The sequence below is a fragment of the Xyrauchen texanus genome, chromosome 41 (genome assembly GCF_025860055.1).
Source record: "Xyrauchen texanus isolate HMW12.3.18 chromosome 41, RBS_HiC_50CHRs, whole genome shotgun sequence".
Lineage (NCBI taxonomy): Eukaryota > Metazoa > Chordata > Actinopteri > Cypriniformes > Catostomidae > Xyrauchen > Xyrauchen texanus.
This window is the reverse complement of record NC_068316.1, coordinates 16,935,022-16,960,406: the sequence shown is the minus strand read 5'-3', so window position 1 is coordinate 16,960,406 and position 25,385 is coordinate 16,935,022. Positions and strand designations below refer to the sequence as shown.

At 37.6% G+C, this 25,385-nt stretch overlaps 4 protein-coding genes across 9 annotated transcripts in view; 1 reads left to right on the top strand and 3 right to left on the bottom strand.

Moving 5' to 3' along the window:
- tpk1 (thiamin pyrophosphokinase 1) overlaps positions 1-14,397 on the top strand; it is a 65,517-nt gene extending 51,120 nt beyond the window's left edge. For all 5 annotated transcript variants that reach the window (XM_052113326.1, XM_052113328.1, XM_052113329.1 and 2 more), the window contains one exon: positions 14,247-14,397. In XM_052113326.1, coding sequence (XP_051969286.1) covers positions 14,247-14,386 — 140 coding nt within the window. In that variant the 3' untranslated portion in view covers positions 14,387-14,397. The remainder of the gene's footprint in view (positions 1-14,246) is intronic.
- A 60-nt stretch (positions 14,398-14,457) lies between these two features.
- On the bottom strand, positions 14,458-16,064 carry LOC127633963 (protein transport protein Sec61 subunit gamma). Its single transcript, XM_052113332.1, has 4 exons — positions 15,924-16,064; positions 15,381-15,486; positions 14,833-14,935; positions 14,458-14,622 (listed from the first exon to the last, which is right to left on the bottom strand). Exons 2-4 carry the CDS (start codon positions 15,472-15,474, stop codon positions 14,613-14,615), a joined length of 207 nt encoding a protein of 68 aa, XP_051969292.1. The 5' UTR covers positions 15,475-15,486; positions 15,924-16,064; the 3' UTR covers positions 14,458-14,612.
- A 2,792-nt stretch (positions 16,065-18,856) lies between these two features.
- On the bottom strand, positions 18,857-24,565 carry LOC127633960 (retinol dehydrogenase 12-like). Of its 2 annotated transcripts, none has more exons than XM_052113325.1 (7): positions 24,184-24,565; positions 23,703-23,818; positions 22,291-22,446; positions 21,877-21,978; positions 21,070-21,279; positions 19,642-19,834; positions 18,857-19,472 (listed from the first exon to the last, which is right to left on the bottom strand). In XM_052113325.1, exons 1-7 carry the CDS (start codon positions 24,195-24,197, stop codon positions 19,370-19,372), a joined length of 894 nt encoding a protein of 297 aa, XP_051969285.1. In that variant the 5' UTR covers positions 24,198-24,565; the 3' UTR covers positions 18,857-19,369. The 2 variants fall into 2 exon arrangements, with proteins under 2 accessions (XP_051969285.1, XP_051969284.1); XM_052113324.1 differs by having other exon boundaries at positions 21,877-21,981; positions 24,184-24,553.
- A 226-nt stretch (positions 24,566-24,791) lies between these two features.
- Positions 24,792-25,385, bottom strand: part of si:dkey-73n8.3 (uncharacterized protein LOC100150965 homolog) — a 7,114-nt gene continuing 6,520 nt past the window's right edge. Inside the window, exon 7 of the mRNA XM_052113323.1 lies at positions 24,792-25,385. This exon is cut by the window's right edge and continues 572 nt beyond it. The gene's annotated coding sequence lies outside the window, so the exon portion shown is untranslated.

Genomic DNA, 25,385 nt, shown 5'->3' with positions numbered 1-25,385 from the left:
CCCTCACTAATTCTCAGGACTGTTTTAAGACAATGGGGTATTTCAACAAGATACATGATAAATATGATGATGATAAATCTTCATATATCCTTTATTGTCCTACTGTAAGAAAACAGGTTTGATAAATTAATTTATACATCCTTCTCCTTGGAAATTTCCTGTTCTGTGTACATTGAGAGTATCAGATGGTAGGAACATGGTACTTAATATATAGGCTACTGTGGTACTGCATTATTACTATATACACATAACATTTATTTATGTGGTATTTCAAAGAAAACCATCTTATTATCATGGTGTTATCATGTTTTTGTTAGTGTGATTATACCTACAGATGCTAGACTACTGATTAAAGTCGTAGTCTATAAGTACTACTAGTCGGAATAGTAAATAGTAAAGTAGTAGCTAAATCAATGCACTATATTAACAAGTAGCATTTGGGAACTTAACGAAGAGCTTTATCCTGCTGTCTTTTTCAATATACTATATGTTGTTTCTTGATTGTTCCATTTGGACATAGGAATATGCAAAATAGGAGAAAGAGACATTCTTTGTTCTATAACCTTTAAAATTCTCGTTCATCCAATGCTGTCCTCTGCACAAATGCAAACAGTAGTGGTTTTCTCTTTGTTAGTAATGTAAGGCCTTGAAGGTGGGTGGGCCAGATTGTTATTCATAGTTTTATAACATACCACCAGTTTCCATTTTGATTTGCTGTATGAAATATCTGGTATGTCCTCCAGACTGAAGTTGTCTTACTATCCAATAAGATGTATTACCATAGCCCACTCAGCGGGATGACTGGAATTGCCGTTGATGGTGTGTTTTTACAGAATATTGGCCAGTCTGAATATTTATTGTGATTACTATAGTTAAAGTGCTGCATTTATAGCTTTGCTGTCAGATTTCAGTTATTGCCTAAAGATCTCTGAAGGACAGATGCTTTTTAATGTGCTTTTTCTTCACAGACGAAAGGACAGCATGTCTGTCTTTTGTGTTAATTCACTCTCTCTCTTCTTTGACTTGCTCTCTTTAGCTCCCTCTCCTCCTCTCTCTTTCTCTTTCTCTTTGTTTTGTTTCCTTATCTAATCCCTTAGCCTTTTTGCCACAACCACACAGTCATTGGGATTGACAACCATATTTACTAACAGTTGTGACTCTCGAATTGTCCTGTTCATACATCTTACAGTAGCAGCTCGAGTACTGTCTGTATAAACAAATAACCAAATAGCAACGAATGCCTGTAACCATATTGGCAGTGACCAAAGTACATATCAAAGACACCAGTTTCCATAACATCAGAAAGTCTTATCACAGCTGACCCATTGTTATATAATAAATGAGTCCAATCATATTGCAAGTTCATTAATAAATGAATGAACCAACAAAAGGTTCTAATAGATTTGCACCATTTACACTCAGTTATTACCATATTCTTTTGCTGTATGAAAATAGCCTCTTTTTCCATCACTCTCTTTTGGATTTATTTCCTTAGTTTCCATCAGCCTCAAAGGAGAGAATAAAAAATGTCTGAAGGGGAAGTTCTTTAATGAATAAATTTAATGAATAATAAAGTGAATTTAAACTCAAGTCATCACACAGCATTTACAGCATTTCTATGACTAGAGCCCCATTCTCTCACTGCTCGAGCTGCTGTATGCAGCAGTTAATCTCTGACCCCTTGCAGAGCAGAAAACATGTAGATTGTAGGTTGGAAGTCATGAAGCTCATTGGTGTGGAATAATGGCTCTCAGATACCTCCACACCCGCTCAGGCAGCCAGACCACCATCAGAGACGGACCGCAGAGAGGGAAACATTAGCCATTCCTGTGTAGACAGGGGGCGCATAGCTCGAAACATTAGTATAGATGTAAGAGGGAAATTGAGACACATTGGAGCCAACTCTGTATGTGTGCATGCATGCTTGAAACGAGAGAGGGGTAGGAAATCCAAGCGAAGACCGTTTCTGAAAGAGGAATGAAATTCCCTGCACAGATGGATACCAGAGTAGTCATACCCACAGCATGCAGTGGTGATATTTTATCAAGACTTAAAATCCCTGTTTTTTACTTGGTTTGGAGATTTGCAATATCTCCATGGCAAAGGAGAGAACCGTGTTACCCCCTGAAAAAACAAGCACTGATGAAAGGATAAATTATGGAGAGAGCTGTAGCCTTTGGATAATCAGGGTATAAGCATAGTCATTTGTTTTGTTAGCTAAATCATGATGGTTGCAATATTTATTATTGGTCAGAACATTGACGCATACTTGCATTGAGCAATTTCGGTCTGACACATTTCAGAACAAAATAAACAAGGTTATTATCGCAAACAGAAATTATTACCAAGACGAAAACTATCTGCTAACAAAAATAAAAATCTTATTTTTCAAAAAACATAAACCCAATTGTCTGAAACAACAAACATGTACTACAATATGAAAAAAAAAAAAAAAAACTAAATAGAATTATTGAGAGAATTACTTTAATTTTCTTTTTTTCAATAATTGAAAGATTTATCTAGGGATTATCTTGCCATATCTAGATTTTTGGGGGTGGGTACAACCATCAACAAATGCATCCGATCATTCTTTCAGAGCACCCTAGCAACTACCTAGTTAGCAACTGCATAGCAATGTCCTAAAACACTCTGAACACTTTAACAACACCCTGGTAACCACCCACAACACCTTTGCATAGTGCTGGGTAGTTTTTCATGGGCAAACACCACTCATTTTGTCTTTGGAAGATGTATTAAGATAGTTGTTGGTGCATGTCAGGTCACAACATGAGGTTTGGGCTCCGTCACACCGACCAAGAACAAGTACCTGTGTATCGTTATGCTCTCTGGCTTTCATTCTCTAATGTGTCCTCTAAAAATAGATCGCTTTGTCAATACAGACCAAAACAACCCGATTTAATTGATTTTAGTGTTTTGTCTGGTGAGCAGAACTGGGGGAGAAGATAACAGAAAGGTTGGCCTTTGATACTTTATAGTGAGATCTGACCAACAGGTCCCATTGAGACTGAGACTGAATGAGCGTGTGCAGACCATGGAGTGTTTTTAAAAGGGTCATTTGAAGGTTTTCTTTAAGTGTTGTGCTTTTAATGGGCTGTCATCTCTGACTTGTTACAGGCCCAACTGTGTGTTGTAACTCCCTTTTCTATAGTCTACACAGGATATTCCCCAAAACACAATCCATGCGTTTTGGAGAGGAGAAGCAGATTAAAAATATTTTTATGGATCAAATCTTGTTTTGGGGTTTATGGGGATTTTGGCAGTAAATCAGATTTGGCATAATCACCCTGCAGGAGGTCAACTTTCCATGTCATTATTTAAATCCATTAATAGTAAGAGTGAAATTCAATATATTTCAAATTAATTAACAGACTTATACTTCAATCCTCATGGGAGATGCTAAAAAAAACACTGTCGCAACATAGATAAAAAGATCAAAGTTGAACTCTGTGTAAGGTATTGTTTTTGTAATTAGTCACCTTTTTCTTAATTTTAATTAAAAACAGCTCAAAGCCATTTGAAATCAGACATTTGCATAATTAATTTGAAAATAGATCCTCACTCATATACACATTTTTTCATGCTAATACACTGCCTAAAAGTTGCCATTTGGTTTTAAATAAGCAGATACTTAAGAGCCTATGACTTGATCGTTATTGCAGGGATTAATATGTTTCAGCTGGCAACAATTCTTTTAACCCTATTTGATGCAGTGTGTAGCTTCTCATTTCTTAAACATTCATGTCGAAGACATATCCTGTGGTCGTGGAAAAGATGTTATTGTGTTTCAAAAGGGGCAAATTATTGGCCTGCATCAAGCAAAGAAAACAACTAAAGAGATTGCTGAAAGCACTGGAATTGGGTTAAGAACTGTCCAACGCATTATTAAAACATGGAAGGATAGTGGTGAACCATCTGCTTCACGGAAGAAATGTGGTCACTAAAATGCTTGAAGTCACATCATAAAAAAATCGACAGTAGAACTTACGGCTATGTAATACCGTAATACCGATGTAATACACAATCACAATATAACAAGAACTTACTGGATTGGGACTAAACAGCTGTGTGGCTACAATAAAGCCACTTGTTAGTGAGGCTAATTGGAAAAACTAAGACTTCAATTTGCTAGGGAGAATAAAGATTGGACTGTGGAGCAATGTAAAAAGGTCATGTGGTCTGAGTCCAGATTTACCCTATTCCAAAGCGATGCGCACATCAGGATATGAAGGGAAGTGCATGAAGCGATACACCCATCATGTATAGTGCCCACTGTACAAGACTCTGGAGGCAGTGTTATGATCTAGGGTTGCTTCAGTTGGTCAGGTCAGCAACGTTATGCGGCAATAAAATGTCAGCTGACTACCTGAATGTACTGAATGACCATGTTATCCCATCATTGTATTTTTTCTTCCCTGACGGCATGGGCATATTCCAGGACGACAATGCCAAGATTCAATGGGCTCAAATTGTTAAAGAGTGGTTCAGGGAGGAGATTTTCAGACATGAATTATCCACCACAGAGTCCTGACCTTAACTCCATTGAAAGTCATTTTTTGGATTTGCTGGAGAAAACTTTACTGAGTGGTTCGACTCTCCCGTCATCAATACAAGATCTTGGCCAAACATTCATGCAAACCTGGATGGAAGTAAATGTGACGTTGCATAAGGTTGTCGAAACAATGCTACAATGAATGTGCGCTGTATTCAAAGCTAAACGAAATATTAGAATATGCTCCTTTTTTATTTTGGCCAGGCCAAAACAAAAAATCTTGATTGTGTATTAAATAAGAAAGGAAATGGCAACAGTATACAGGTACCTGTCTAGTCAGGGCAGAAAACTGTTTAAAGGGGTCATGGCATGAGGAATATTTTCCTTGATCTGTTGGCATATATTAGGTAATTTTACTATAAAAACATGCTGTAAGTTTCAAGAACTGAAAGTTTCCTCAAAGGTTTTTATTTATTTTTTCATGTAAAGGTATGCAAAAACATGTTCTACTCCCTGAAAGATATTAATGAATTAAGTGGACTGAGATATCTCTGTGACCGCTCTAGACTCTGTAAAGAGCCAACAAAAATGTGTCCGCGAACAAAGACGCTTTCTGCCTGTCAATCATTTTGCTCATAATCAATTATTGAGGCATAATTCATTTTTATGCCATGTTGTTCAAAACAGTTGTCAGTTGAGGGCGCTATTTTACTACTGTTGTTTTTAACAACCATTTCTGCTCTCAATAAAGCTCATTTTGGTATCTTTGTAGTTCAGGGTTTAGGAAAGAGGAGGCTTGGCTAATCCAGCGGCTTAATCTCGTGGAAGTAGCATGGCTGAAATTGCACAACACCTTTAATGGGAAAAGAGCATTTATTTAAACCAAGCTGCAAAAATGGCTCATTTGGAGTTCGTGGAACTTGTGATGTCACAAGGACCAAATACATCTGCGTATGCAATGCCTAGATCATTGCACCCTTGGCCCCATCCACTGATGCTCAGTCAGTCACACAGGTGAAGAGGAGAGAGATGGGCCTGTCATGGGAGACTCTTCTAAAGTGGACTTACACAGGACATCTTTATGTGCCTGTAAGGATTTAAATGTTTTTCTACATAAACATGCTGTGACGAGGAGGAGGGCACGGCCGTGTGCTGAATTGTCCTTATCAGCCGGAAGGGGGATAAAGATGAGCAGGAGGAACCAGTTTGAGGGAAAGAGAGAGACACGTGGCACACCCACCTCTCTGGAGCTCTGGGAGAGAGACGAGACGAGAGGAGGGAGAGGGACAGAGAGAGGGAGAGAATCTTGCTTGCCGGTCCACGGACATGCCATTGCCTGGTCCTCAGCCACTCCTCCGCCCTCTGTCAGACAACAGAGCCACTCCTTCCCTGGCGGATGGCAGCGAGTGCTTTGACCCCTGGCGGACTGCCAAGGCTCCTCCCCTGGCAGAGGACAGTGCATCCCTCCTCCTTCCCAGGATCCGGCAGCAATGTAATGGGTAAAAGATGGGCAAGGAGGAGGCAGGAACTGGCAGAACAGTCAACATAACTTTAAAAACATAAATTAATTCAAATCGACTTAAACAAATAGACACGAACACGCACACGCACACAGCAGCTGTGTCTCTCTCCCTCGAACTGGTGGCTCCAGCTCATCTTTATCCCTTCCTGGCTGATTAGGACAATTCAGCGACAGACGTGCATCCTCACGTCCCGGCCACACCCTCCTCCTCATCACACATGTACAGACAAACGTCTTTTACCGCTTGATACATATCTCAAGTTTTTTTGGGTTCCAGACCAAACTTTTTTGCTTTCGTGGAACACAAAAGTAGTTATTTATAGTAGAATCTCCAAACTGCTTTTTTTTACATACAGTGAAATTTTATGTTGGCCATGGCATCGAGGCAAGATTTTCAGTTAAAAGCAACATAAATTTCCATCCATTCCTCCTTCAAAATATCAGATGGCTTTAGAAGACTTGGAATATAGTGCACAAGTCATATAGAGTAATTATGGTGTGGTTTTGCCCTTTGTGAAACTTGACAGCCCCTGGTCACCATACACATTTCATTATATGGAAGAGAGCAGCTCAGACATTCTTCTAAACCTCATTCTTTGGCGTTTCACACAAAATAGAAAGTCATACAGATTTGAAACAAAATGAGGTTGTGTAAGTTATGCCAGAATACAAATTTTGGTGTGAACTATACCTTAAATGTCATTAGCCTGTATAGTCATTGGTCAAAACAAGACAGCAATATAAACTGACCAAAATTGCATGTCATTATTTTGAGGCACATCAATTTGGGGAAAGGTGTCGGATATGCAATTACTTCCACACAAATGGTCTTCCCACTGCACACAAAAGCTTCTCTTAATGGAACAATGGCTGACAAAGCTTGCGGCTCTGCATTCTCATTTGCATATCAAAATGACTGTGACTGGAGAAAGAGCCTTCAGTTCCATCAGAAATTGGCTGACAGGTTTTGTTCTGATCAGGAAAAGCATTCTCTCTCTCTCCCTCTCTCTCTCCTTCCCTCGCAGCACGATGACAGTAATTCAAACTGGGCTAAATGCAATCCAGCATTATGCCCACTGTTAAGCTAAAGTGAGCATGACTCAGCAGGTTTTTAAGCGCACCATAACTCTGATTGTCAAAGTGTCTGGGAAGCAGGCAAAGCTTTTTAATATTAAGCTGTCAAACGGATAGCGGGCGAATCCCAAGCAGAATGACTTCGGAAGGACTCGTGTTTGTAGGAGTCCCAGAAGTGTCTTTTCCCATTTCGCTAATGTGCTCCTTAGCCCTGCGAGACACAACTTCTTTGCTCTGAATTTTAATGATGCTTTTAGGGGTTGAAAGATGTGTTAAGAGAAATTGCAGCATCCGTGATGCTGTGAGACTAGATCAAAAGGACAATGGGTGTCAAAAGTCAGTGAACAAATCAGAGCCCACGGCTCAAGAAAATCCTTTCAGATTACAAATACAGGCCAGTTTGTGCTTCTGTGTGCACAAGCTTTAAAGCTGTTAGCTGTTGTGTGAGTTTTAAGACACAAAACATGGCTCTTTTATCTGGTTCAAGACATTGAAAACAAACATTGGAGTCCTGCTTTTATAAAGGCACTCTAAACTACATTTGTGGCATTTTCCAGAGTAAAGAATCAACTCTTTGAACTGCATTGCTTTATTACCACTAGGATTGCTTCAAAGCACATTTTTTGTTTCATTGTGTCATTTCATTATGATGCAATGACATGGAAGTATTGATTTGGAATAATTGATTTGGTTTTGGGTTTTAAAGTTCATCATTACATATTGTTAATTAGAAATCTCTTATTACTATTGTTCATACTAAAGGGGTGGTCACACTAAAACTTGCACTCCATTCACTCCCATTCAAATGCAGCCTCATGAAACAAATTCCATTCTATGCTGTGCATTGAAAGTTCAAGTTTGGTAATCTCTGACCTGCAAATCTGTATGACAAGACAAAAATTAAGATTCTCTCATCATTAACTCTCATGCCATCCCAGATGTGTATGACTTTTTTTCTTCTGATCACAAACGACAATTTTTAGAATGTTTCAAGTAATCTCTATGTAAGTGAATGGTACCAAAGTTTTGAAGCTCCAAAACCACATAAAACGATATGATAGATGTAGGTGAGAAACAGATAAATATGTATGTCCTTTTTTTTTTAACAATCTCCACTTTTACTTTCACTTTCACGTTCTTCTTCTTTTGTTTTTGGCAATTCACATTCTTCATGAATATCGCATATACTGGGCAGGGAGGATTTTGTATAGTAAAAAAAACTCACCCAAACTCACCCCATCATACCACTTCTGAAGACATGGATTGAACCACTAGAGTTGGATGTATTACTTTTTATGCTGCCTTTTGTGCTTTTTTTTTTGGAGCTTCAAAGTTTTGGTACCATTGACTTACATTTTATGGACCTACAGAGCTGAGAAATTCTTCTAAAAATCTCTGTTTGTGATTGCAGAAAAGAGAAAGTCATACACATCTGGGATGGCATGAGGGTGAGTAAATGATGAGAGAATTTTCATTTTTGGGTGAAGTATATCTCTAAGTATTAAACTTCACAGAGGTGTACTATTACTTTTCTAAGTGATTTAATTTCAGATTTTTGCCTGGTGGACAATAAAACGGACAAAGAAAATCCCATAGACTTGCAATAAAAAAGGGACCTGAGTCATTTGCTTGGCAGGGACCAGCATATCACAGAGACTTGAAAGCAATTATACCTAGCAACCATATAGCAACACGCTTAGAAGACCTTAGAAATTGCATAGCAATGTATCACTTATTCAGAAAATTTAAACATTTTAGTAATCATTGTTAAAGCACATTACAAATTTTCCTTCACATTGTTGTAATTTTCTTTTTAGATTCTCTCACCCCAAATAACCAGTTTAATTTTTCATCTCTGGACTTTCATTCAGTCTGCAAAGTTCATTGAGGCTATTTACTTTGAAACACTCTGAATCTATAACCTTGGCTGTCATGCAGCCTACACTCTTCAGTTGGCAGTTTGCGTCAAAGCAAAAGCTGAAACACTCTTTATTTCTCTGAAGCAGACGTCTATGTTGCGGTCTCAGACGGTCTCAAAAAGCAACCTAAAAGTGTCAAAAAAATACTTATGTACTATATTCCTATAGTCTTCTGAAGCCATGTGATGTCATTGTTTGACAAACAGACTGAAATTGAAGTTGTTATTCAATGAAAAACAATTAAATGTCAGTGACATTATGACGTTTGTGGCAGGTTTGCATATGCAAAGTGCAAATTTCGATCTGTTCATCACACAATTCTGTTATATATTTCATTATATGTAATATGTATCACATTCTTCAACATATCTCAGAAAATTCATGTTTGCATGAACTTTCCCTTTAAATTTGCATCCTTTTATGGCTGCTGTTGCTGAGATGACTCAGCCCACACACATATAAAGTATGTTTTCTTCTGTAAAACCAGACAGTATTATTCCTGTAGAAGAGGCATGAAACTTGGTTGCGAAGCCTCTCTTATCTGAAGGTCAAATTAGCATCGAGTTCTCACCGCAGCCTTGTAACCTCCCTCCAATAAAGCCATAAACGTTTACTAGAACCGCTATCAATGCACACCAGATGGCTAGTTCAGCCGCACAGCTCACCTCACACGATAAGCACAGAGCAAGTCAAGGTTTTGGGTATGAAAGCACAGTTTTTACTTAAAAAAAAAAAAAAAGTATTGACGGTGACTCAGCCACATGGCTATACCATGTTTCCCATGTTGTTCCTCTCTGGGGCTGCGTGTACTTTCGTCTGTAAATATTGGGTACTTAAGTGAAGTACATCAGTCCTTGAAATGCCATTACTGCATGCAAACATCTTCATTGTTATCAATAACAGCTGCGCATTCATTTCTGCTCCTGCCGTAGCATCAGATATCGATCGCAGTCGGGCTGAGGAGATGAAGTTTCCTGGATACCCTGAGAAAAAGCTTTGTGCTGAAGCCAGCCATATTATACGTGCATAAGACCAACTGGTTGGAGGTTGTTTTAAGTTCACCTTTCATTCTCAGTTACAATGAGCGATATTACAGCAATAGTTCTCCAAAAAAAAAAAAATTCTGTCAACATTTACTCCTGTTGTTTCAGACCTGGATGAATATCTTGGAAGTTCTTTTCCATATAATGAAAGTGAATGAGGACTGGGGCTGTCTAGCTCCAAAATGAAGTATTATATAATTGAATATGTGGTCCATAGGACTCCAAGTAAAACTTCATGTCCAATTCCATAAGTCTTCTGAAGCCGTACAATAGCTTTGTGTGAGTAACAGCAATTCAATTTGTTATTCACTGAAAATCTTACCCTTCACTGTAGCTCTCATTTCAAATATGTCACTATTTTACCCGTCACATCAGGTTTGATGTCCATGACACCAAATGTCATTGGTTCTTGCGTGTCTTGTGATCAAACCTTGATAACATCAAACCTGATGTGATGTAAAATATATAGTGCATAAGTCGCATGGATGACTTTTACGATAATTTTATGGTGTTTTGTATCGTATGACTTAAGAAGACTTGGAAGATGGTTTTTGTTTTTTTGTTTTGTCATTTGGCATCTTGATAACCTCAGTCCTCTTTCACTTTAAAAAAAAAACCAAACACCTTTTTTGTTCCACAGAAGAAAAAATGAATGGAGGTTGGAACAACATGAGGGTGAGTAAATGATTACAGAATTCTAATTTTTAGGTTAACAATTCCTTTAGTATCTCTCATTCCACCACAAATTCAGATAGGAACAACTTGTTCCAAATTAGATTGAAAGGTGAACTTATCCAACCTCAAACCAACAGCTGTCCTACTCAAACAGGACAGCTTGTGTGTGTGTGTGTGTGTGTGTGTGTGTGTGTGTGTGTGTGTGTGTGTGTGTGTGTGTGTGTGTGTGTGTGTGTGTGCGCGCATGTGTGTGTGTGCGCGCGTGTGTGTGTGTGTGTTACATGAAACCGCTTTAAAGTGACTTGGCTCTAACTGCTTCACTCGAGCATCTCTACTCGTTTCTGTATGCACTGCCTCGGGCCATCTGTCCTCCTCTCATCTGCTCAGAAACATCTGCTGCTACACATACCTCTATAATACACTATCCATCAGAGTGTTGACCAACCATCAGAGTCTGCCACTGAGATGCTCATCAGCTACATACTGTGATTTGTCAGCATACTTTAGTAGTCATTTAGCTGAACGACTTATTGTACAATTATTAGAGACAGTCTCCTTGGAGCAATCTGGGCTTAAGTGCATTGCTCAAGGGCACAGTTGTGATACAGTGGAGTGCGTTCAAAAGAGTCCACACTGAAAATCTGGGATTCAAAATCTAATTTAAAGGGATAGTTCACCCAAAAATGTGAATTCTCTCATCATTTACCCACCCTCTTGTCATCCCAGTTGTGTATGACTTTCTTTCTTCTGCTGAACACAAACAATTATTTTTAGAAGAATGTATCAGCTCTTTTGGTCCGTGCAATGCAAGTTAATGGTGACCAGGCACTTGAAGCTCCAAAAAGGAGATAAAGTTAGCTATAAAGTAATCCATACGACTCCAATGGTTTAATCAAGGTCTTAAGTGATCCATTTGGTTTTGGGTGAGAACAGACCAAAATATAACTCCCTTTTCACTGTACATCTTGCCATTGCAGTCTCTAGGCACAATCATGATTTCAAGCTCGATTATACTTCCTAGTGCTTGATGCATGCACAGAGCGCTAGATGGCACCATAGGAAGTGTAATCAAGCTTGAAATCATGATCGATAAGGAGACTGCTGTCATGATGTATGGTGAAAAAGGAGCGACATTTTAGTCTATTCTCACCTCAAACCAACTGGATCACTTCAGAAGACATTGATCAAACCATGGGAGTCTGATGGATTATGTTTATCCTGACTTCATCTGATTTTTGGAGCTTCAAAGGCATGTTCACGGTTTACTTATGGACCTACAGATCTGAAATATTCTTCTAAAAATCTTTGTGTTTTGCAGATGAAAGAAAGTCATATACATCTGGGATGGCATGAGGGTTAGTAAATAAGAAGAGAATTTTCTTTTTTGGGTGAACTATCCCTTTAAACCTGAAAATAAATACATTTTTAGGAGTTTGAAACCATAATAAAATAGAAACTTTATTATTTTAAGTGAAGCAGAATTTTTTTAGACTACACTATTGCTATGTGACTAATCAAATAAGCAAATATGTGACACTGATCATGTGTAGTGTTGCTATATTATAAGAAACATTAAAGAGAATTACATACCTGTAAAAACAGCCTCAAAAAACTGGCTCAAAATGAATGCTGTTTAACAAAGATCCATCTGTAAGAGACAATTTCTCATTCTGTACAGTAGAAGGATAAATGTAGTAGCTAATGAAACGCTTGTGCTGTAATGTCAAAGGGCTTTGTCGCCATCACAGGTCAAATTGTGAATTGCAGATGGTTACAGCTGTGAGGCTTTGCCGTTTGATTTCTCTCTCTCTTTTACTCACTAAAAATGACTGCTTAACAGAGGCATCCAGGGAGGTAAAAGCTAATTGCAAACTCCAGTCAAGTTTATCAATACTTAACATCTCTTGTTTGGTTGAAATTGTCCTCAATCTTATCATCGTGACACGCTTGATTAGTTCAACACAAGTGACAAACTAAAGCCAGTACAGTGAGTACATCTCTCTGTCTCTCTCTCATTGAAATTTGAACTAAACTAATGTGTGTGTGTGTGTGTGTGTATATATATATATATATATATATATATATATATATATATATATATATATATATATATAAATTATTATTTTATTTCGTTTGGAAAAAACTATATATATATTTTGAGTTGTTGATGATTTTATTAGTAATTCTAATGGTTAGACTGAGAATTAATATTAATAGCTTGATTAGATTAAATTGTTTGAAATTTAAAATATTGCCCCTTAATAATAAAATATAAACAATTCTTAAGAGAAAAAAAATATTTCAGTAATTCTTGGCTAAAGTGTAGCTTATACCAAATTTGAAAGCATATAGATTTAATTTCAATAGTCAAAAGCACATACAGTTTTGTGGTTTATTGAAACATGTTGAAAATCTTGAGGGTGTTGCAATATACACTTTCGTCACTGGGGGTCACTACGAGCTCACCATAGACCCAATTGTGGCAAGGAAAAGTTCAATAAAAAGTATATAATCAAATAAGTTTTTGTGTAGTTTAGAAGTTAATGTTGTAAAATTATGTAATGCAAGGTAATATTTTTTTCTTGGTAAAAATTTGAAAAACATTTTAAATTTTAAGGTCTTTCTTCTTGGAATGATTTGTCATATGACAACTTCAGTTGTTGCAGAAGAGATCAAATCAGTGTTCACAGGCCTTGCTGTTGCTCTGAATAATCCTATGTGCTCTCCTAGGCTTCAGTGGCCTCACATAAATGACTACTCAAGTATGTCTGACTTTTAAATGAACCACCAACAAAAATCCTTATTATTTGGTCACATATCAGCCAGCAGGTTTAACTCGTTGATTTTTTTAGTGGCTTCCTATTGTCCAAAAGAAATAGCATGCTCGGTGATCAAAAGAAATGAATGCTTTTGTCTCTGGATGCCTGAGGCCATTGAAGTGAGAGGCATTAAACTCTGTCTGGCACCCAGATTACAGCAATGTTGCTGTTTGGGGTTTCCAGTGAGCAGTCAAAATGAATAGGAGACCCAGAGACGGAGAGAAACTTTTTCGTTCCCACCAGGTTATGTGAGGGCATGTTCTATCCTGGTTTACTCATTAGAACGCCTCCACAAGTGCCCCTGGCAGGTTTAGTGAGAAGCCTCGGGTGGCCAATTTAATTAAAACCACTGCACTTCTTTAATGGATTCAGTGTGCTCACACTTCACAAAAAGCTTTTCATTTATTTATTTTTTTCATTCTCACACCTTAACATTGTGAAAAGACTCCGATATATTCTTCAGGTGAACACAAAGGAAGATATTGGGATAAATGTTAGCAGAGGGAATGGCTAACATTCTGCTTATCACCTTTTGTGTTCCACTGCAAAAATTCATATGGGTTTTGAACAACAAGAGGGTGAATGATTGATTACAGAATTCTAATTTTTGTGTGTACTACATGACCTATGACTTTAAGAACAAACTGTACTTTTTAGCTTTTTTTCCCTCTCTCTCATTTTCAGACAATCATGTATTGGCTTTTGGGCAGCTAGTGAGCACATCCAACACGTATGAGGACCACGACCCCAAAGAAGGCAGAAAACCTGTGACCATCATCACCGACAAGCCTCTTTTATGGAGTATGGGAATTAAAAGACTTTGAATAATGCATCTAACAAACAAAGCCTTTAAAAGTACCTTTTAATCATCAATAACCTTATAATAATGAAGACAATGAGTAATGTAACCTTTGTTTTATTAACACAGCCAAATATAAAATGTCAAATGCACAAAAAAAACATGATTTTTTACAAATGTCCATAGTCAGTCCATCATCAAACACAGTTTCAGGCAGCCGAGGGTCTGTATGGCTTCATCGTGCAGCCAATTCAACCACCACTGTAAACAAAAGACCTGATTTAATCACAGAGCAAAGACTGAATGCCACAATGAATTCTTACATCTGTACAACATACTCTTTTGATCAAAGCATTAATCACCACCTGATGTACAAGCTTTAATATACTCTTGAATTATTAGACATTGAGTTAGATTTTTTTTTTTTTTTACCATTAACCAATTAAAAGTGAGTTGATATAAATGACTTACACAATGATGTTGTTGATGGGGATGTGGATGAGTTTGACAAAGAATCCAATGAAGCCCATGATGGCAAATCCTATTGCTGTTGCCATGGCAATCTTTTGGAATTCTAGCAAGCAGGGAAATAAATCTTAAATGGTGTATTTTAGCATAATTTCTTTTCAGCACATGTAATATTAAATATTTTGAGCCAAGTAAAAAGATGAAAGCTCATCTTAAGATGAAGTGGAGTTACAAAAGGCATTTTATTATTCCTGTCAGGAAAATCCTGTGGTAAATGTGGTACCTGAAGCCATCTATTGACTACAATTATGACCAAATCTTTAGAAACAGACTTCACTTTTTAGGTTTGCATTACGTGCAGTATATACATACCAGATTTGTATGTTTATCTACACTTACACACCATTTATCTTTTTTCTATTTTATTGCAAACGAAAATCACAACATTTAGAACTTTATCTTGTTATAGACTTAATAAGAAGGCCGATTATTGATGCACGCTTCAAACCCTTCTGAATTAGAAAGATTTAAAGGGAAAGAGCTCGACGTACCTTTTCTGTCTGGTTTGGTGCATCTTTTGACTAGTCTGATGGAGTCCTTGACGAACTGCCTGCTAGGCTCCACGAACTGCATGACCTGATCCATGTTGAGCTGAGGCTGAAAACAACATGATAAGAACAATAACTCACACTTATAAACCACTTCTGACATTGTAAAAGTGTACGCCATATGATGTGGAAACTACTAACAAGTCGCTCTGAATGGCTTGTTTGGTTTTACTCTACACTACTGTATGGTTTAACAGTACTGTTCACTAAGATGCTAACACTATAAAAATGAAGGGGGGTGGGGAGAACCAATAAAGTATTTTCGTTGGTAGACAATTTTAATTTAAGCTCCTGAAAGGCAATAATCATTCATAAAATCAAACTAGGGTAGTAATTGCAGCTGTTACTGTTTACACTAGAATTCAGATCAGCCACGTCCTCGGTAGGCCAACAAATATAATGCTCTTCCTTTAAATAGACTCTAACCACATTCATTACTTAGAACCAAATACAGACCACTAAAAAGTTGAAGGAAAAGACACTCACCTGTTCTGACAAATCAAAGACTGTAACAGTGTGGTTCAGCAAGATGTGATATACTAACTCCGCTGTATGTAAAGCCACGTAGATTTAACTGCGGAAAGACTGACGCATGCGCACTCGCTCACAGCTGCTGCTCACTGTGACGTGTTCACTGCTATCTAGCGCTTGGAGTTTAGAATGCAATGATTTGTCTACGTCATCCTTGATAATCACACTGCCGATCAGATACAAACATTGTCTAAGATTCTTGAAGTAATCTAAAGACTTATAAATTAAATAAAATATGTCCACAGATTTTTCTGAAAACTGCAACAAGGCCAAATCTACTTTAGAATATTCGTATCCGTGCTTGTATAAGCAGGAAGGCAAAACATCGTGTGAGATCATGGCTAACGTTATCAAATTTCTGATGTTACCTGTTGATAACATCTGGTATGCTTTTAGATTTAAAGACATCTTGCGGGAGGCGTCCGAAACTCCGAACGGTTCAGTGTGAATCGCGAACCGATTCAGGCCGTTTGCCAACCCGTTTGAGCAATTCACTGAAAATAAACGACTCAAAGAGTTCATTCGTAAATTGGAGTCGCAGATTCTACGAAATGTGAAATATTTGCCTCTACATAAAAACAAATGTTAAACCAACAACTTGCCTAAGTTGTTATAAGCATAACACATTGAACAAAGTTGCTGATCTGCTAGTTCCCAGAATGCATTGCTTAGGCCTATATGAGTAAATTATGCAATTAATATTATATGCTTATTTTGCTCTTTGCTGACATTATTTAGGCTGTTGTTGTTTTTGTTGGCACTGTTAGTTAGTAGTTGTCTGCTGATGTTAGGACCAGGAGCTCATATTTTAACATGACAAGGTTTCAATGGTGAATCACCATTATTAAGGTTTGTGTGTTAAAAGTTGAGGTCTGTTGCGTGTCTATATCAATTGAGAATCTATTACAATGTACTGCCTTGCAGGATATACAGGCAAAAATTACAGTTAACTTCATATAAAAGTAATTGAAATGGTGACTAAATTAATGATCTGATGCTGTGACTTTATAATTGTCTATACGAGAAATTAGTAGTTGTCTCAAGAATATTTGCATTTAGTGAACAAACAAATTCACGGACACTAAACAAAGCACTAAACAAATGTTACTCAGGACAATTATTAATAGAGAACTCAAGAATCTTACTGCATCATGTTGCATTGAATTTGTAAAGATAGTTCAACCCAAGTATGTTTTTTTTTTTTTTTTTACATTTTTATTGATTCATACAGTAAACAAAGAAATGCAAACCCTATATATACACAGAATCAACATTTAACCCCCAAGATTACTACCCCTCAAAACCCCACCCTGACCCTCAACAAACATTTCTGTGGTCACACACACACACACACACATATATATATATATATATATATATATATATATATATATATATATATAAATCCCACTCATTTATAACTATACCTCTCTCTCTCCAATGCCCCTCCCCAAGAGAAGAATGGCAAATAGTTGCCCCATTTCCCAACAAACGAATCCGAGTTCCCCAGTCTTCTTTCAGTGGTTCCCAACCTTGTTCCTGGAGTCCCCCCAACTCTACATATTTTGGATATCTCCCAAATCAAACACACCTGATTCAACTCATTATCTCATTTGTAGAAATTCTACGACCTGAACTGGGTGTGTCAGATAAGGGAGATATACAAAATGTGCAGTGTTGGGGGCCTCCAGCATCAGGGTTGGGAACCACTCCTTGAAAGCCATCACCCTCCCCATCTCATTGCACCACTCCTGAAATGGGGGTGCTCCAGGTGATTTCCATTCCCTTAAAACAATTTGTCTGGTGAACATAACACTTGTAAGGACCCAATTTGTATGTGTTTATTCTCTATATTGATGACCACCCTATCGCCTAAAATACGTAGTCTGGGGCAAAATTAAATTTGAGTGCCCAATACGTCACACATAAAACGTAACTCTTTGGATCTTAACACACCACCAAAAAACATGGGTTGTGTCTACATCTTCTAATTGGCATCGTCCACAGATGGGTGTCTTTAAGACCAAGCCGATACAATCTAGAGGGGGTCCAACAGAATCTATGTAAATTCTTGAATTGCATCAAACGGACCATTGCAAACTTGACGTTTTTTTAGAATCCTAGCCCACACTCCCTCCTCCAATACCAATAGTTTAAATTGATTACCCATAATCTCTTGATAGAAGTTAAAGCTCCATCCCACAGACTCTGAATTAGCAGGTAGCAATACACTGATGACTCATGACCTTTTCCAAAAGCAGTAATTACCTCTCCCAGAGTATCTGCCGCTTTAGGGTGGTGTATGCTTCTCCCATAAATAGTACAGAGCTGGTGCCGCAGCTGTAAGTTCACACAAAAGTTAAAATTCTCTCGTAATATACTCAGCCTCATGCCATCCCAGATGTGTATGACTTTCTTTCTTCTGCAGAACAATAAACATTTTTTGAAGAATATAGCAACTCTGTAGGTCCATACATACAATGCAAGTGAATGGTGAACAGAACTTTGAATCAACAAAAATCACATAAAGGCAGCATAAAAGTAATCCATACGACTCCAGTGGTTTAATCTATGTCGTCAGAAGCGATATGATAGGTGTGGATCAGAAACAGATCAATATTTAAGTCTTTTTTTTTTTTTTTTCATAAATCTCCACTTTTACATTCCTCTTCTTTTGTATTTTCCAAGTTTAATTCTTTGTGCATATCCCCACCTACGGGCCGGGGCTGCTCAAAGGTGGAGATTTATAGAAAAAAAGTACTTATTAACAATATTGATATGTTTTTCACCCACACCTATAATATTGCTTCAGAAGACATGGATTTAACCACTGGGGTCGTATGGATTACTTTTATGCTGCCTTTAAGTGATTTTTGAAGACTAAAATTTCTAGCCACAATTCACTTGCATTGTATGGACCTGCAGTGCTGAAATATTCTTCTAAAAACCTTTGTTTGTGTTCTGCCGAAAAAATTAATTCTTTCATGTCTGGGGTGGAATAAGGGTGTGTAAATGAGAGAATACAGTTTGTGTAGTTCCGATCAAAAAACATTTTGGGCTTTGCCTTAGATTTGCTATATTGCCCTAGTGATACCCCTGGTGGATATGACGTCAGCTTTTGGGACAAAATAAACTGAATGCAAATGCACAAGAAAAGGTTTTGCCAGACCAGAATACATTTTAATTCATCACATTTCAATATTTCTATTGAAATGATTACAGCATACGCAAATTCAGCCATTGGGGGTGGGGGCATTATAAAAGTATGTAATATACAATATAAAACATTGTGCTTGTATGAATCCTACAGTTTACATTATCTAGTCTATGACATTAGTACAAAAGTTTCATTCCACTCTTCTCATAACTACGACTGATGGGAGATGTTTTCTATATGCATTTCAATCCCATGTGATGCCAAGCATCTGACAGCTGAGTTCCCAGAGTTTCTGAGCCATTTCATCATCTGAAGCTTCTCTCGAACACCTCGCTGTGGCACAGTCACTGTAAACAAGGTAAATCCTCAATATTAAAAAATGACACGTTATTTATACTGTCAGATTCTACTCTACAAACTCCCAATGTAAAGTAAAATTGTTGTACAGTGTATATTGTGCAGGAAAAGCAAATATGCAATGGTAGATCAAATTGTATTTCCTATTATACTCTATACCTATAATATCCTCCGCTTTCCTTGTCCAGCTCTGACTCCACAGCACAGTAGATGGTGGTCTGGGCCCCCTGCACGGTGGTCTTGGTGAAGGGGCGGAAGACCTTGACTGCTATCTGCACAGGCTTGCTGAGATTCCTAAACAACTCTGACTGCACCACGCCAGGATGGAGGGAGTACACAGTCACACCTGTGCCTGCAATATGAAATACTGTATGATTCCTTATTAGCTTTATAGCGCGAATCACACACACACAGTCGTGTCTATTGTACATTATTTAATGTTTCTGTTAGACTCTGTTTAGCGTAGGTACAATTCTATTTTTATTTTTTTTAAAGTTCAATGGTATCAGATGTATGATAAAACCATATTTATCTATGGTATATGCTTCAAAAATATTAGGTTACTGCCATTGTACATGTCCAAAAAGATATGGTATTGCCATGGTAGCATGTCCAAAAAACACAGTACTTTTTGGTACTGTTTGTTAGCGTACGATTGTCCTTTCCGTCTCTGTCTGAGTTAACTTAATAGTTTAACAAAACGTCCTTGGGGCCTGGGTAGCTCAGCGAGTATTGACACTGACTATCACCCCTGGAGTCGCGAGTTTGAATCCAGGGTGTGCTGAGTGACTGCTGCCAGGTCTCCTAAGCAACCAAATTGGCCCGGTTGCTAGGGAGGTTAGAGTCACATGAGCTAACCTCCTCATGGTCACAGTAATGTGTGGTTCTCGCTCTCGTGAGGCACATGGTGAGTTGTGCATTGATGCTGCGGAGAATAGCGTGAAACCTCCACAAACACTACATCTCCGCGGTAACGCACTCAACAAGCCACGTGATAAGACGCACAGATTGACATCTCAGATGTGGAGGCAACTGAGATTCGTCCTCCGCCACCCGGATTGAGGTGAGGTAAGGACTTAGAGCGCATTGTGAATTCCAAATTGGGGAGAAAAGGGGAGAATATCCCCCAAAATATGTTTTTTTTTCAGAATATTTATAAATCGCCAACTTTGTAAGCACTAACAGCTATAGTGGAAGTTTCTTTTGGACTTGCAAACAAGACTATGTGTAACTTGTTTAAGCGGCATCTGAACAGATTACGAGTGTCTACTATTATTAGATTTTGGGTTCAAATTGAAGACTGTGTTGTCTGCATGCAGCACATCGAAGGCAAAACAATCACTTTAAAATCACAGAAAACAGGACATTCTCCTCATGCTTACACCAGTCCACATGCCTTCCTCTATCTCTGTTTGTGCCTGGTTTTGGGATAGTTTACATAGCTGCCACAAAACAAGGGAAAACATCTGGAGTAGTTAATGTCACTTTTTCCTCAGTTAGGGAGCAAAAGCAAACAGGACAATAGTTTGTCTTCTTAAGAATCATGTTTAGTCTGACATGGACACCCTTACTATGAAGGTCACATACCCTGCAGTCTTTTGGCCAACGAATGTGTGCAGAGGATGTTCGCTAGTTTGCTCTGACCGTAAGCCCTCCGGGGAGAGTAGCTTTTCTCGCTGTTTATGTCATCCAAACAAATGCTGCCCCATGTATGGGCAACAGAAGCCACGTTGATGATCCTAGCAGGGGCGGATTTCTTTAGGATGTCCAGTAGTAGGTAGGTGAGAAGAAAATGTCCTATTGGAGGTTTAGGGAGGACAAAAATAGTCAGGAGGTTGCTTGACCTAATATGACCTTTCATTGTCTTGCATGTCCTGTTGATGACTCTGCACCTTTTTGTATACGACTCAATACATGGATGGAAAAGTATGTATATAGAAAGGATGTATATTATGTGTGTGTTTGGGTCCTGGCAAGAGCAGTGCAGTCAAGACAACTGGAAACCAACTTAGGTTGGTAAACGATTAAGGAGCATGCATGTACATTTTAGGGTTATGTCCTCTGTTTGAGAAACGATACATTACATGAACATTACAAGGACTTCTGAAACTTGTCACATGAAACAAGGTTGCTTTATACAAGGAAATATTCTGTAACCACACACAATTAGTGCTTAACTTGAAAGAGGCCGTGTTTATTGACCAAATTACTTGGTTTACTGGTCAGACAAAGTAGCAGTATTGATTAGACACTAATTAGGACATTTTATTTTACTGATAGTCTGACTTCCTCAGACTACCCCTCGGGAGGTAATTGGTTAAGATGTGGATCAGTTGAAATGTGTATGCACAAAAACATACAAATAAACAAACAAACAAACACAAAAGTCTTTACCTAAATGGTTGACACCAAATTGCATCTCAAAGCCATCAGCGGTTTTTGAGAATGGACACATCATGATGCCAGCATTATTGATTAGAATGTTGACTTTCTTTTCTTCTAAAACACAAAATAATGAATAAACACTAATTAACAAATGACATGGCGAGTCATAGATCACTGGTAATGACTCAGGCCTGTTCTCAAGAGTCACAGACAACAGGAGAAAACAATGCTCAAAGCGAGTAACAAAATCCACCTAACCATATATCATGTATAGGTAATCATTTTAATACATTTTGGATCAATGTTTGATTTTGAGGGATTGGATTTTTTTGTTCACTTTTGTATGATAAACACTTTTGGGATTGTTTCGGGTCACCACATTAAAGTGCATTGAATTTAAAGTAATGAAAAGTCTTAACACACCTTTGTTAATGAGTTCTGCAAATGCCCTTATTGATTTGGTATCTGATAAATCAAGTTTATTGATCACAATGTTTTGGTTTCCAGAATCCTCCATTAGTTCTTTTCTGGCTTCCTCTGCCTTTTCCAAGTCTCGACAGGCCATGATGACTCGAGCCCCTGAGAATGCCACATAGAGAAGCTGATATTAATGTGCTTTCCTAAAAAGAGAGTAGATATCCTTCATGGATGTTGAATAATTCTCTTAACGTTTTCCATCAAATTTCCTTGCATAACTAATTAATTTGGTGCTAAACAGGGATGTTAGGCTGGTGAACTAACACAATAGCTGTTAGCCTGGTAATTACTGTGCAGAAAGTCTATTATACTATTCAGAGCAATTTGGTTGGCAAGCATCAGAGTCTCTTTGTTGGAATCCAGTGGGTCCACATGGGAAAGTGTACAGTTTTACCTCTCTCTGGCAGATAGTATTGTAATCAAGTCATTTATATATCAGCATGCATTCAGAGCTTTCAAGAGCCTGTCAGTTTTTAAGATGAAATATCTGCTGTTTTGGTTCACATTTGCTGCATCACATGTGACATCAAAACACTGGCTAAAATGTAACTTTTCATCCCAGATTCAAGTAACTTGTTAACAAAAGGTTGCGGAATAGTTAAAACAAACGTTTTGTCATTATTTACTCACCCTCATGCTGTTTCAAACCCGTATTACTCTCTTTCTGCCTTGTATCACAAATGGGGTCATTTTGAAGAATTGTACCGGTTGTTTTTTCCCCCCAAGCATTCCACACATAAAACTATTGTATGACTTCAGAAGACTTGGAATATAATGCATGAGTCATATAGACAAATGTATTGTGCTTTTGCATTATTTCTGAAGCTTGAAAGCCCCAGTCACTATTTATTGTATGCAAAAAATTACCAGTTAAAATCTTCAGAGTTTCGCTTTTTGTGTTTCAAAGAAGCAAGAAAGTCATACGGGTATGGAACAATATGAGGGTGAATAAGTAATTACAGAAGTGTCATTTTTGGGTGAACTAATGTTTTAGAGATGTAATAAATAAACTAGCTTGAAAATGTATATGTCTGCGGCAGAGAACATGAGTACAAATAGAACAATTTGCCCCAATATTGAAATTAGATTTCATTTTCTTTGTGTTGCAACATATACGGTTTTATCCCTTAACAGGTTGCCATCCACATCCACAAAGAGCTTTACATGTGCAATGAATGGAACAAATAAGATCATACAGAGCTTTTTCCTTATAAAGGTCAAGTCTGAGTTAAGAGGAAGTGTATCCTGAAAAATAGTTGTGTAACTAAGTCATTTATAGGTAAATATTTAATAATATTTCATCTACATCATGTATTGGTATAGTGAACTTATCATGCTGAAATTTTTTAGATTCTTACCTCTTTTTGCAAGATCCCTAGCAGTCTCTTTGCCTATGCCCGTATTCGCTCCTGTTATTATGACTGTTTTATCATCAAGTCTTACAGAGGAACTCCACTGACCACAGAAGAAATTTCTGGAGTTGATAAAAGACAGAGAGAATGCATGTGTTTGCAGATGGACAGCTTTTATTTTCAAATAAACAAATGGTTAAATACATTTTGGTAAGACAAACCTTAAGGTGAATTTTGAAGTAATGGAAATAAACTATCTACTAACTAAACACTGTCAACTAGTATAATCCAAAATGTAATAGCTTATGGTAAATAAGTCAATAATTGGTATTTGTAGGTAACTGGTTTTCGTCATGTTTCAAAATATCGCAAGCTCCAAAGAACATATATAAATGTCACATCTATTGTAGATGCTTCTGAAAGTAACATTGTTTCCATAGACACTGAAAGAAAGGAAAGAAATCCATGAAAATAAAGCATTGCCTACCTTACTGAGTGCATTGTTCCACTATTGGCAAGTTTCCCCTTGAAAACAGTGGTGCTCTTCTCTAGCGTTCTGTCATTTTATGAATGACATATTACTAGGCAGTCCGGATCCAAGCCCCTCCCCTCCAGAGCATTGTCTTCTGGCCAATGAAACACGTCTGAGGTTAATGTTAAGAATGTGACGCTATCGTGCAGCCGCAGCTTGCATGACTTGGTGGACAGAATGTAGACCCACACTCTTTTCTCTTGAACTTCAATTAAGTTATTAACAGTTTATTTTGCAATGCAGGGCATTCTGCTAGACGTCAACACACCACACAATCCAATTACGTCAGCCATTTAGAACCGATTCCAAAATGTGCAAATTATAGCCACCTACGTCCACTAGATGTCCTCGTTGCGCGAGTTGGATGTTTCTCTACAAACCATTGACAACTGATGGATGGATGGATGGATGGATAGATAGATAGATAGATAGATAGATAGATAGATAGATAGATAGATAGATAGATAGATAGATAGATAGATAGATAGATAGATAGATAGATAGATAGATAGATCTAATCTGATATAACAGATTCAATGTTTTTCAATTAGATATTTTACGTATGATAGTTTATTCAATGAAGGGAAATAGTTCAATAAACATGCACAAATCTCTTTAATCGTTTTATGTTGAAGTGTTTAACCCTTATGGACATTTTTGTCTTTTTCATTTTTCATTAGATTTTTTTCATACAATTTTGGCTGTATTAAATGCCAACATCATACATTTTGTCAAAGTTGTGTATTTTGGGGGGGAATTTTGATATTTCAACCTCAGTTCCTAAAATACATCTATTATACACTGTGGACACACAATAGTTACACTCAGGACACTTAAGGACAAATATTTCCCCATTGAAACCAATTAAAACGGCTATATTTGATCCCAGTGCCATTAAAGCATAAAATCATGAATTCTATGATATTATGCTTTCATTCTGGAGCCCTGGATTCAAATGTTTTTTTAATATATTTTCCACCAGATGGCGCCATTTTTCTTATGTTTAGCCTATGGAGCTAAAACAGGCTTTTTCCTATTTTCTGGTTGCTGTACTATACTGCAGGCCAATTTAATAAACGATGCAGCTATAATTGTGTGGGTGTCTTGGTATGGATATCAGAGTGTGTTTTGTATGTGTGTATTGAGATATTTGTGTG